Source organism: Rhea pennata, chromosome 1 (genome assembly GCF_028389875.1).
Source record: "Rhea pennata isolate bPtePen1 chromosome 1, bPtePen1.pri, whole genome shotgun sequence".
NCBI lineage: Eukaryota > Metazoa > Chordata > Aves > Rheiformes > Rheidae > Rhea > Rhea pennata.
In genome coordinates, this window is record NC_084663.1 from 174,795,234 (window position 1) to 174,809,324 (window position 14,091).

Consider the following 14,091-nt stretch of genomic DNA (forward strand, 5'->3'; position numbering starts at 1 on the left):
TTGAGATGCACTCAGCTCCCTGAAAAATTCCTATCATTTGGTGTTTTGGGCATATTCTCCAATATGAAATTCAGAACCGTAAAACCTATGTGATATTCAGAAAGTGTTTTCCCTACACGTCAAAGTAAAATTATCCAAAGTTCCATCAAGGTTTTTAAAATCTCCAGTCTTCTGTTTTCTGTGCATCTTTGTCTTTGCCACCTGCTCCATCTAAGCAACAAAGAATCTAAGAAACTACACAGCCATCATGGATAGAAGTCTAGTATTTAAAAATAAAAACAAAACAAAACAAAAAACCCCAGCCCCCTGCTAACTGAAGCATATTTCTTATGAATCTGGCTGCATTACAAATGTTGGAATGATTCTATTAAGCAAATAAATGGCCAATACATATGGGGATCACAGCCTAGGAGAAATCCATGGCTGAGATTTAACATGCAACATTTGTCAGATTAGAATAAGAAATGAGTGCAAATAAGACTGTTCCTGAGCAGCCAAGGAAAAAAAAGTCAGAGAGAAAAAAAAGTGAGAGAAACATCAAACTTAATATGTGCTATAAGTAATTTGCCCAACTGCCTGTCAGTGTTTTTCTTATATTCTCTTTTATATTATATGCTACTCATGCCGAAATAAATATTGTCAGAAAAGTGAAGCATTCTTGCAACAGTTAAATACTCCATCAAATAAAAAGTAAAGATTTTCACTGAAGTGTTCTATAAAATTAGAAATTGAAAGAGACTCTGAGAGAGAGTGTAGGTTCATTAGGTTTTTCAAAATGGAAAAAAAAATAACATAGTCAAAGCAGTTGGAGCACAGAAAGTAATCTCTTCTGATACTTCCTGTTAGTGGTAAGCAAATTTGGTTCTGTGCTGACTTAATTATCACTAGCTTAGTTTTTCTAATACACTATTTCTAAAGAAATTATGAGATATAATAGTTAAACAATTTTAAAATATAGCTAAAATTTAAAACACTTGTTTCTCTATATAAAATTATTATCTGTTCACACACTGCAATGTGAGAATTTCAATTTTAGCAATTTCAGTTTTATTATTTTATGCTAATTGCTTTAATTATGCTTTATTAAGCTAATAACAAATTCCATCTGACTTTTAAGAAAGTAGTATTAGTTGTGGAGAAAAAAAAAGGTAGTGATGAAAATGTAAACTTGGAGTTCCTGGAGTCAGGCTGTCAAAACTATATTTAAATAGCTAGGTGGGTGGTAGACTGTATATATAGAAGATTGAATATGAAACTAGTAAACTAATTTTAGGCACCTACAATGAAAATAATGACTTTGTTTTGGCAAATACACACTATCAGTACACCATACCAGTATCAACCTCCTACTTTCTGCTCATTAGACCTCACTTTCCTTTTAGCAGTACTTGGCTAATTTTCATTCCAGTTCTCAAACTGATTTTGCTTCAGTGGTATGAAATGTGCAAACTCTCTGCAGTATTGTGCTGAAGCTAATCCAGAGCTACAACTGAGAAAGGGCTTAGTGGATTTTTTTTTTTGGGGGGGGGGGGGCGGGCTGGGGGAGAAGGCCCACAAAGACACAAAATAACTAAAAATTCTCAAGATAATAACAATCTGAGAAGTTTAAGCAATGCTTTGAAGCTGTGTAACCATGCCAAAGTGGCACTGAATGGGTTTTTTGAGAACCAAGAGCTCTCTGAGATTCTCAGCGTTACGAACCCCAGAAATCTTCATTTATGTTAGATACATTTCTATCTTAATTAAGTATGCCATGGTCATGAAATAGCAAGCTGAATATAGTTTGGTTTCCAGGGAAACATCCTTATTAACTGAATTTCCTGGGCAAGTACATCCTGATAAAGTAAAAATATATTGATTATTTTGATATTTAAACAGTGTAAGTCAGTCAGCTTTATATGACATTTGGTTGCTAAACAGTATCTTTAATTTGAATATTTATCATTCAATATATAGGGTACTTTTTTTATAGGTATATGTTGTTGTTTTTTTTTTTTTTTTTCCCACTCACAGGATTTAGTCCTTAGAAGAATCAGAAATACAGTCTTTATTGCAAGTTAGCCCGTATTTGAGCTTAAGTAGCAGGTAGGAGGGAGGGATGAATATTTTTTCAGAATTATTTTTCTCATTTCTCCACAGCTAGAAAGAGGGCATAGAATAACATGTGAATTAGAGCGATGAGCTTTGTGGCATTGTTATGAGATCTTTTATAGATATATAGATAGATATAGATATACATGCATATATGTGTGTATATATGTTTGAATATATACACACACAGAGGTATATATGCATGTATATGTATATATGTGTATATATAATATATATATGTATATGTGTATATATATGCATTTTAACAAAAAGCTTTTGGGCCATTTTTCCAATCTGATAGTCTAGTAACTTTTTTTGAGGGGGAAAAAATGTAAGTTTCTGTTTGTTTCTAAAGTTTTATTCAGAAAGAGTTTCCTTTTTCAGGATGAATTTCTAATTGGAAGAAAAAGATATTCCTCCTACATTAATAAGCAAACACTTAAACAGATATCAGAGAATAACTGAACAGAATAGAAAACTGAAGATATTTGAAGATCTTAGGGGAACACTAAAATAGTTTTCATTCTGCTCTTTTCGTCTCTGATGTGTGAAATTTCAGAATTTTGGGTTTGCTGATTATTATTCCTGTTGCATCTGGCAATTCAATTGGAAGATAAATAGAGATAAATGACTGTTTTAAGAGCTTAAGCACAGGCTATAATACCAGAATAAAGAAATGACTCCCTGGTAGGAGGTGATCGGGTGCAATTATTGGAACTGATCATCACTGATATGATAAACTTCCTATGAAAATCTTGCAATCAATTCCATTAATTTCATGAAGCATTATAAAGTATAAGCAACTTAATAACTTAATATATTGTCTCAAATTCGTGCAAGGGAAACTGAGTTTTCTTCTGGCTATATTCTGCTAAATTAATTGTTGGCAGCAGTACCCTGGTTGATTCAGTAGTCCTAATTGCATGATAAAGCATTTTGCAAAAGGAGACATCACCCTGTCTAAACTTGAAAGATGATTTGTCTTCAGAGCTTTGGTGTTTGATCTACTAAGTAGTGTGCTGAAAACGTCAAAGAAAAAAAAACATAAATATTTATAATATTAAAAAGCTTGTTATAAAATATAAATCAACATAGTGTTATGAAATAAACTTACTCTCACTGTTTCTTAACATGCTTCAATATTCTCATTTAGCCACATTAATTGCAGTCTGTCCAACTCCAAAACATGCACATATCCAACATAGAAAATGCCATCCTTAGATTTCTTGATAATTTGAATTTTCTAAACCCTTCTGTTAATATTGCTGGTGCCAGTTCTGGGATTGTAAGGATACAGTCTTTGGGAAAATAATAAAATACAAAAATAATAGCTTAAGTACGTTATTGAGAATTGTATCTTCCTCTACATGTTGGGGAAAGTTAACTCAAAAATGAATTTGAATTTAATTATAGACCCAATCTCCTTCTTGTTTGTTGCTCAGCATACATAAAGAAATGTTATACAAAAAGTTCCAGTGGATCTAGTATCCCTGTACTGACTTGAACTCAATAATATTAAATGTAAAACATATAGCAATGACATATTTTACATAATGCCGTTACAGTCAACATTAAAACACTCACCAACTGCAAGGGAAAAGAATAAAGTCTTGATATTTAAATTCATGAGGTTAGATGTGAAGGTAGTATATGTTAGATTATAATGCAGTTCAACTAATGTGTCAGCACAGTATACATTTTAATGAGCTTCCTGATAAAATTTAAGGAGCTGCCATTTTGATTTAAAATAGCAGACATTGAGAGCTGGCCATTTCCATGAAAGAAAAGAAATTGATATCAAAGTTTAAGAGTGTTTGCAAAGGTTGTTTATTTCATGGGTAATTTTTTTGCAAACATTTATATCAAGCTATTAACCTTGACCGTGTACAGTGACCCCTTCTAAAACCACTTCTGTCAAGGACCATAAATGTCTGTCTGTGCCGGTTTCTGCATAAGCCCATTTCTCATCTCTCTCTGCCTTATAGTATTTAAATAAGAAAATTGTCAACACAGGGTCTTGAGCCTACAGGGACAAAGCAGTTGTATGAAAGAGGCAATTATACATTGTTTTAAGCTGATCTTAGTATTAGTCCCTGTTTGGGAACTTGTTTTGTAACATGATTTTTTTTCGTATTAAAATAACCTGAAATCTAGACACAGAGAAGTCGTTCAGAGGAGTAGATCTTAAATGCAGGATAATTTGTGCATTTGGCTGCTTCTTCCTTACTAAGTTGTTGTGGTCATAGAAATATGGCCTCAGAGTATATAGATCAGAAACGAATAACTTTTTTAAAACAGCATTTATTCTAGGGAAATGATAAAAACGGAAGAATATGATTAAGTCAAAAGAGCATCAAGTTTAATTTCAAATGTTTGCTGCAATATTTCTCTGAGACCAAATTTACCAATAACCATCTCAATACTTTCCATGATTTTCAGGTTACTGCTATGTGTTATTCTGGTGTGTTTCAAAGACCTTTTATTATTTTCTTAATATAATAATCATCCATGCTTTCTTAATCTGTGATGAAATTTCTAAAAGTCATTATAAGTACTGTTAGAAAATGTATTATCAAATTTTAGTTTTTGAAAACAAATGTATATTCTCTATATCATTTTTCATAATAGAAAAAGATCTTATCTCACGAAATATAGACAATATTTGTTTCAAAAATCTTAATTTTCCTATATGAAAGCAAGCATAGAGCCATTCATTACTAATTGGAAGGGAAAACTTCAGACCTCATCCCTTTGTTATTCCATGAACACAGGTTCTGCACCCTGACAGAAAATTATGCAGAAATCATGAAAGATGTTTGTAGTCCCATAAAATATATTAATAATGTATTTTTAGCACTTTTATATGTATATATTTTCTCCTATCATACGCTTATTTTTATTTTCATGATTATTGGATTCTTTGTGTTCTGTGTGTAATCTATTTGCAAACATTTATATCAAGCTATTAACCTAGACCATGCCCAGTGATCCTTTCTAAAGACACTACTGCCAAGGAACATAACTGTCTTTGTTTTCACATTTTCATTTTTCTGCCTATCTTTCTCTATCGTAACATTAACAAAAAGATAACTTATGATATTGGATATCTAGGAAGATGAGGAGAACCAAACATGAAGTGTACTGGCACTTAAAATGTGCCAGTGATTTTCAATGCCCAAAAGACATGGTCTAAACTAGGAATTTTGCTAACTAGATGCTGATATTTTAGTAGTGTTAACAGGATTTCACCTACTTTTGTCTAGAAGCTTCACTGAACTTCAGATTGACTCAGATGATCCACAAGTTTTCTTACTAGTGATTATCCCAAGGAAGAGATGTTATAGCCTAAGAATTTCAGGCATCTAGCTTCAATGGGAAAAAAACAAAAAACAAAACAAAACAAAAAAAACCCTCCCAAAATAGAATCCTCTTATTTCTTCAGCTAAAGTATATAGAATTTATCTGAACTTATATGACAATTGAATAAAATAAAATACACAGTCTTCCACTATAATGCATAGTTCTCTCTTTGAATCAACTTGAAGAGAATCAAGCTTTCTGCAAACAAGAAGTTTTGGCAACTACCCTATGGTTTACAAGCACCCAAATTAGAGACCAGTAACAAATGAAATTGTCCTTCACCATAGAAGGTCCATAATTATTGTTAACACAAATCCTATTACTCGTATACTAATCTTTCCTCATTGCCACATATCTCACATTAAAGGTGATAGTCTAATTCAATATGCAAGACATGGGTAGCATTTAAAACATTTGGAATTACTAAGAACCACATTTTTTTCCTTCTATCTCTGCTATAATTTTAATATAGATAAATATAAAATAATGTACCTGGAGGGAACAAAAAAAAAAAAAAAAAAACAAAAAACTTAATATCAAATTTAAAATTGTAGGTTCTAAGTTGGCCATTTCTACTCAGGAATGAAATTTTGGGGCTATGCAAGATGAATTTATGTAAAAATCAGCTTAACATTCTATAGTAGTCAACAAAGCAAATCAAATGCTGTGAGTTATTGGGAAAAAAATAATAACAAGGCAGAGAACAACATTATGCCACTATATAAGCTCATGGTTTGCCAATTTCTTGAATATTGTGTGCAGTTTTGCTCCCTTCATATCGAAAGGGATTTACAAATCTGAAAAGGTTCAAAGAAGGCAACAAGAAAAGATATGAATCTTCCATGTAAGCAATGACTAAGATTCCTCAGTCTAGAAAACAGACAAATAAAGAATATAACTAAGTCCTACAATATCATGAGGGACTTGCAGAGTATGGGTAGGGGCCAATTATACATTGTCTCTTCCAGTGGAATAATCAGGGGGCACTGAATGAAATGAATGAAGCAAACTGAATGAAAGCAAATAAAGCAAACCGGAGCCAGGTTCAAAGCAAACAAAAGGAGGGAAACTCTTGTGTGCAGTGAGTGGTGGACTCATCACATTTTTTTTTTTTTTTTTTTGGCCAAAATATATTGTGGATGTAACAAACTTATGTGAGTTCAACGGAAAAATTGAATAAAATTGTGAAAGATAAGGCCCCAAGAGTTACAAAATACGTAGAAAAGACATCCATCTCAGGAGGTTCCTGACCTGAAAGCTGGACCCTGAGATAATATTAAGGGGAAGTATTATGTATTTTGAAATAGTCTTATGGCTATTAAGGCCCTAAACATTTACTTATGGCCACAGTTGGAGACAAAATACTTTCTTTAACAAACAAGTCTATTGCCTGCTAGGTCATCAGCCATGTAAAGTAAGAGCTTTGGAGTTACAGCTGTATCCAAGTGAGATACCACAGTACATACTGCTTGTCTTTGGGACTGAATAGATTCATTTGACTCCTAAAATCAGAAGCAGGAATCTGCTGTCTACGTGTACTAGCTAGTAATACTTAAGAAGTCAAAATATGCAAGGTATCTATGAAAAAGCTGACAGATATGACAAAGGACATTCTTCAGCAGCAGCTGAAGTTCAGAAAAAATAGCTCACAGTGCTTAAGATCAGTCAAGCTGCCTGTGTTTAGACAACTGAATTGTAGGAAATACGTTTGCATATGTGTGTGTGTGTGTGACGAAGTGTTTTATAGACTCCGGGAACTAAGTTCTCCTGCTTCCTGGCCCAGCTGCTTCACCAAAAGGTATTAGGTCTTCTACATGTTCTATGCTCTATCTACCAGCAGGTACAGATGTGTTACCCTAGATGTGCTAGGGTATCTCAGGTAGTATTAGACACCTAAGTGCCTGCAACCAAATCCTGTTCTTATTTAATACAATCAGAGGAATATAGCAGCTGCTAGGTGCAATGCTCAGTTGCCTGAACACAGACTTTGAGGATTTGATCCACTTCTAATGCCTTCAGATACCTGAGACACTCACAGATAAGACACAAAACCTGCATAAAGCTTGCCTTCTTCTGGACTGGCAGCAAGATCACAGAACTGCAGAATTGTTCGGGTGGGAATAGACCTCAACAGGTTTTTAGTCCAACCTACTCTCAAAGTTATGAGATCAGAAAAGGTTACTTGGGGTAGTCTGATCTTGAAAACTTCCAGGGTGCTTTAAAGCAAACTCAAATGTCACTAGATATGTATGTGTGGGCACATTAAATGCAATACAATTTGTAGCTTTTCTTCTTGGAAATCTAACATAATGTAATATCCTTTCAGCTGTATTCACTGAGCATTTGTTTTAATGACTACTGATTGTAGGTAGCTCTTACATCATTTGCAGAGGTACAGTCATGTTATCAACGTAATCCAGAAAGAAAAGAGGTATAGTTGTTACATTTTCATCCACATTGTTAAACCATAATTTTGCCAACAATACGTCAAAGCAATAGATGTCAAACTTGCAGAATAGTCTTTTATTTATTTATTTATTTATTTAATAAGATTCATTCCTGGAGACAATTATACAAAATATTATAAAGATGACCAAATTTTCTCTTGAGATGTTTTTATGTCAGCAGCATTTATATTATCTATATGCCCCAAAGGAAATAGTTAAGATTTCTTTAGGATGGAATATAGGATTATTAAATATGCAATATAATAATTTTAAACTATATTACTGTAGGCTTTACTTGCAGGGAAATATAATTTCATAGCTATTTATTGAAGAAGTATGACTACAATCTTTATTATTCAAAGTTTACATGCTCCTCATTCATTTTGTGTTTGTGTGTGTGTGTGTGTGTGTGTGTGTGTGTGTGTGTGTGTGTGTGTTTTGGGGGGAAGGAAGAAAATAAGGTCCAGGTGCTAGATTTCAGAAAAATCCAGCTGCAACTAGCTGATTATGTTGTTGTTACTAGCTTTCTTATCATCCATAAAAAAAGATTAAGACAAAGGACCAATCACAAATGCTTTATTTCTTTTAAAAGACAAAAAAAAAAATTGTTCACAACGGACCATAGGTGGCATACAGCAGTGTTATGTAACTGCCTGTTCAGGATGCTCATAAAAAGAGATGCCTTCTGGATCTTTATAGTATTTGAAAATGAATAAAATATAAGTCAGGCTGTAGTATATAAGAGAACATCTATTTCCTTCAATAGTTTCAATAACAAACTTACTGTAGTCTCAAGGGATGGTAAAAGAGTGAATCTAAATGTTGCCTACAGTCTTTTCAATATCAATGAAATATTTAGTTACTACAACAAAAGAAAAATGACAAAAAAATGTTTTCTACAATAAAGGGATAGGATATCATTTTTTGTGATCTTCTGTCATCATATAATAGTGTTTTTCCTGGAATATTATACTATTTTTAATTGACGATCATGTCATTCACAGATACTGGCTGACCTAGAAAACCATGCACTTTTTAAGGATGATCTGGAATGCCAGAAGCTTATTTTGGAAGCCATGAAATACCATCTCCTACCAGAAAGAAGAACTCTGATGCAAAGTCCAAGAACAAAACCTAGAAAATCTACAGTTGGGACACTTTATGCTGTTGGAGGAATGGATAACAACAAAGGTATTAGAGGATATTTGTTACTTTATAAAGGTTATGTTTTGCATTATTTTCTGTACTAGAAAATAGCGAAATAACTTTATATTACAAAGCCAATCAAGAAATGTTTCCAAGGCTTTTGATCCAATGAAAATCTACTGATATTTAAGAAAAAGAAAATATAAAACTATTAGAGAAAAGAAACTGTGGTTTGAGTTCATTCTTTATTCAAAAAACATTATAATTTCTGGAAGTAATTTTAATACAAAATTTAGACTGAGATTCATTTATCTTAGCTTTAGCTTTCTGAAAGTTTTTCTTCTTGTATAAATCAAATGTCTGAGCACATTTACTAATCAATGAAAACAGGCAGTTTTGTATGCAGTGTATTCCATCCATAGACAGCTGCCTGAAATATTATAGATGAATCAGATTTTGTTGCGCACAAATTTCTCAGTACTGACCAACCATCTTAAACTAGATTGCTGCCTTGTCAAGGGCTAAGTGGACATGAAATTATCCTATCATAATGTGAAGAAGTCTGGGAAAGAATGGAAATTTTATAGAAGTATTTTGTCAGTATTTGTGGTGAATAAGAATTATGATGATGTGCTTTTATATCTGGTAAGTCTAATTCATTGATCTTTTTTGAACAAAATAAAATTATTGAACTAAAAGACATGTTATAATCTATACATTCAGAAAGGCTTTTATCATAATTTGTTCTTAAGATTCACTGATAATTCTGCTGTATCTCATGCTTTCAAGTCAAGTTTAGGCTGAAGAATATATCTTCAGAAACATCAGTTCTCATCTAGAATAAAATTAACTTAAAAAAGATGCAAAATTAAGTTTTCAATAGTTCACATCTAATATTTTGACATATAAATTTGGAATATACTTTACAAGTTTGAATTATGGGAAATCCTCCTTATAGTCCTAATAATTTCTATTTTCAGGTGGTTGGAGTATAGCAATTAAATGAATCATGCATGATAATACATTTTTGCTTTTATATTCTATATAACATTTGAGAATATTGCTGTGAAAGTTTTGAGGTAGTCTGCTTTTTTAGTAGCTATAAGGGGTCATAAAGCTTCAGAATTTTATTGAATTGCAAGATGTAAAAATACAAAACATAATTTTTTTATCAGTGCAACAGTACTGTTAATATAGTATACGTAATAATATAGAGGAATAATTAATGAGGATCTTAAAGTGCTTAATATTATTACTGTATGAAATGTACTTATGAATGTTCCATGAGACTGATGTGAGCTGGAAGCCAGAAACAGAGTCAACATCAATTCTTTGACCTTAGTTTTCTTAACAGGAATCTTCCATGTTAAATTCTAATCTTGATCTTATGCTAAGGATTTTAATTAAAATGCTGGCAAAAATTTTAATTAAAATGCTGGCAAAATATATGGAGTATACAGTTAAGTTAAAGAAGAGATAATGTTAGTAAAGCCTTTTTGAGCCACTTAAGGCTTTTGTTTGTTTAGGTATCTTCAGGCCATGTTTGCTTCTTAAATACAGGGGCTTATTTTATTATAGAGTCAAGATGAGCAGTGGCCCAACACCTACTGCAAGCTCTCACCTTTATTTGCTTTGTTTTGTCCTTGGGAAGTAGAAACATAGCCCTCGCTGCAGTTCAGGGGTCACCTTCAGTAACCGCTGTAGGAGGAGAGTGAGGCTTTGGAGAAGCACTGTGTTCTTGGATGTGTTGTAAACACATCACACACACATTGTGCCGATACACACACGCTATCTACACACACTTTTAAAGGCTTCTGCCCATTGCACACGTTGGTAAGTGAATGTGGAGCACACACACAAGCTGTGTTGTGGCTCTCCCAGAGCGCCATAATGAATGGATAAAGGTACTTCAGCATTTTTTTCCTGATTGAGAGAGTAATAGAAGTATTTGGAAATTTTTATTTTGTTATTAAGTTTAGACATTCCCTCCTTGCCTCTACCTTTGCCCCTCCCCTCCAAAAAACAACTTCTATGAATTGTTTTTCTAGGCTTTTTTTTAGTAGATTTTTTTTTAGTATATTCTGTACTTGTTTTGAAGTGTTAAATAATCTGAACCGTATTCTCTCTTTTATAAGCACAATACATTTCAGAGCTCCGAGGCAGCTAGTGCTCCAGAAAAGCCTAAGGAGAACTTTGGCGTATTTTTCTTCTTAGTAAGCAGGTTCTGGAATAGTTTAGAGTAGAATGCAAAAGCTCATTAAATGCATTTGAAAATAAGTTCCAAGTCCTCAAGTCTAAAATTGAGTGTGATATTTTCCTACGAAGAGATATCTGCTTGTGTGCTTCTTGTAGTTCAGCTCTGTTTCTTAATTGGCTACGTATTTTGCATATATTGTGTCTTCTTTCATTTATACATGTCCTAGGAGAGGACTATTTAATCTGTTAGCAGTTTGCTTATTGTTCCTGACAAGTATTATCTGTGTGTGTTTTGGTTGGAGCTTCAGCTCTCACTTTCACAGCGTATCATTGCAAAGGTTAGCTGACCTCATTTCATGATCTATTCCTGAAAAGCGCCTCAAAGCTCTGTTTCTAGGTTTAGTTATTGCAGTTGTTTTGCTAAATAGCTGTGGCTACTGTGGAAAAGAAATGCTGAAAGAATAGAATAATATTGAGGAAAGAACTGATAAAATTGATATTTTTTTTTTTTAATTTTCTCTGTTAAAATGTTTCCTAGAATGATTTTTGATTGACAATGATATATTTTTAATGTCGGTAGGTCTTGTTTTCACAAACATAAAGCTATTTCATGTAAGAATAAGATGAGCTAAGCAAATTAGCAATTTAGTTGCTAGTATATGAAACAGTGGGTAGGTTGTGGTATTATGAAAATGTTTTAAGATTGTGTGGCCTATCACATAAAAAGTAGTCTAGCATGCTAAGCCAAGTTTGTTTTGAAAATTCTTCCGTAATTATTTTCCTTTTCATAAAAAAAGGAGAGAGAATTAAAATGCAGCAGAAAGTGACTGGAATTATGCCTCACATGTGAAATGTTAGTACAGCATCGCACTATCTGGATAGACTTGTGTAATTCAGATTAGCAGGATTTAATCCTCTAGTAGCATTCAAAAGCTATCTAGGTATGTAATAAAAGGAGGATGTCAGGCTGAACTAAATGAGTATATGCAAGACATGACATAAGTTAATTTGTTAGAATGGAAAAGGACTGACTTCTTCCAGAGGTCTTGGAATCCCAGATGCAGAACAAAAGCTATGTAATAAGACAAGATTTATATGATATGTTATGTAAAATAGTACAGTGGAATATTTTGATGGGAAAAATATACTTGCACAGAAAGAGGGGATTGCTATAAACAATTGACCGCTGTTATACTGATGGCAGAATACTGACTGATCTCTCATCAGGTGCTGTAATACATCTTGCTACCTAGCAGCTGGGATACTTAGATGCTAGAAGAATCTGCAGAAAAAGAAAATAAAAGTCATAATGTCAGAGTAACTATGATCCAAAAGCACTGGTATATATATTACTTTTGGAATCAAAGCCCTGGATTAGCTCAGTCTTTACTAAGTTAGTCGTTAAGCAAATATAAGGAAAAATGAAGAGAAAAATTCTCAATCCAGAAGATCTGCCATAAAGATGTCTCCATAGGGAGAGGGAAAGGTTGATTTACTGAAACACTGATATTAAGTGTGTCTTTTTCTTTAATTTTGTGATTAAATATAAAAACTATTACTAAAATCACTCTCTGTTGATAATTAGGTAAGGTGCATTATCAGTCTGTATATCAAGCAATATTAAAAGTTCTTTCATAATTGTTTATGTAAGGTAAATTGAAAGATCTTTAGTATCCAGCAGTGCTAAGAATTGAAGCTTTTGAAATGTGAAAATCTGATGTGTCCAGTTGCTTAAACTCTCATGTTGCATATTCTACTTTTTTTCTGTAGTGGTTTTTGATCATTTCTAATAATTCTTTTTTTCTTTACAAGTATAGTTTATTACAATAATTTCACAAGAGTATTATCTGATAGGACTGCATTAAGTTTCTCTTTTGATCTGATGGACTGTTAAGGCTATGTCCCTGTTTGGCTGTATGTGGGTTGTCTTTGGGGAGTCGAGGAGTGTGGAGGGAGTGTGGATGCTATAGTAAGACTTTCAGCACTGAACCCTTTTCACTTTAACCTTATTTAAGTTTATTTTTTTTGTTTTCATATGAGCATACTTTTAAATACTGAAAAAAATATTGGCCAACTTACTGATGTTTTCAGTCCTTTAGAATTTTATTGGAAATACTCTAAGTAAAGGTGGAAAGGATCGGGTTCTTTCTTCTTGTTCTCTAAGAAATGTGCCTGAAATATCTATAACTTGAAAATCTCCCTCCTTCACATTCAATTTAGTGGCAATTCCTAAAAAAAAAAAAACAAGTGTAAAATCCTTCAAGGTTGTTTCATAGCATTTTACACATTGTGGAAATGGCTACAAACTACTTCATAATGATGTTTGTAACTATCTTGAGAAAACATCTCATCTTCATCTTACAGAAATTTTTTTTCAAAATATGTAATACACAGTAAGTGAATTTTATTTTATGATAGTAAGTCCTTGTAGTCCTAATATTTATATATAAATATTATATATTTATACACAAACAACAAAAACTACTTAAGAAGGCACATTTTCTTAACCAAAAAGATCAATGAGTTTCAAAATTTAATTACAGAACATTTCTACTCAGTTTATTTTTATAAAAGGTTTGTGCAAATATGCATGTTTTGTGTATGTATGTATATGCATATGTGTATATGCACACACACATAAAAGTATATTCTTATACATGAGTAATAAAAATTTCTGAGGTAATCTCTTAAAAGTTTGAAGCTGTAGCATGGCAAAATACTCCACTCCATCTATTGCATTTCAACAGTTCCATAATTCAGCATGTAAATAAATTCAGGCTATGCCTCCGTTGCTCTGTTTATCAGAAAGCTTTAGCACTAGTATAGTAACCTCACTTAGTCATACCTCTCT

The 14,091-nt window shown here is 32.8% G+C and overlaps 1 protein-coding gene across 2 annotated transcripts in view; it reads left to right on the forward strand.

The window, feature by feature from the left end:
* Positions 1 to 14,091, forward strand: part of KLHL1 (kelch like family member 1) — a 243,290-nt gene that overhangs the window by 146,939 nt on the left and 82,260 nt on the right. For both annotated transcript variants that reach the window (XM_062576137.1, XM_062576148.1), the window contains one exon: positions 8,903 to 9,089. In XM_062576137.1, coding sequence (XP_062432121.1) covers positions 8,903 to 9,089 — 187 coding nt within the window. The remainder of the gene's footprint in view (positions 1 to 8,902; positions 9,090 to 14,091) is intronic.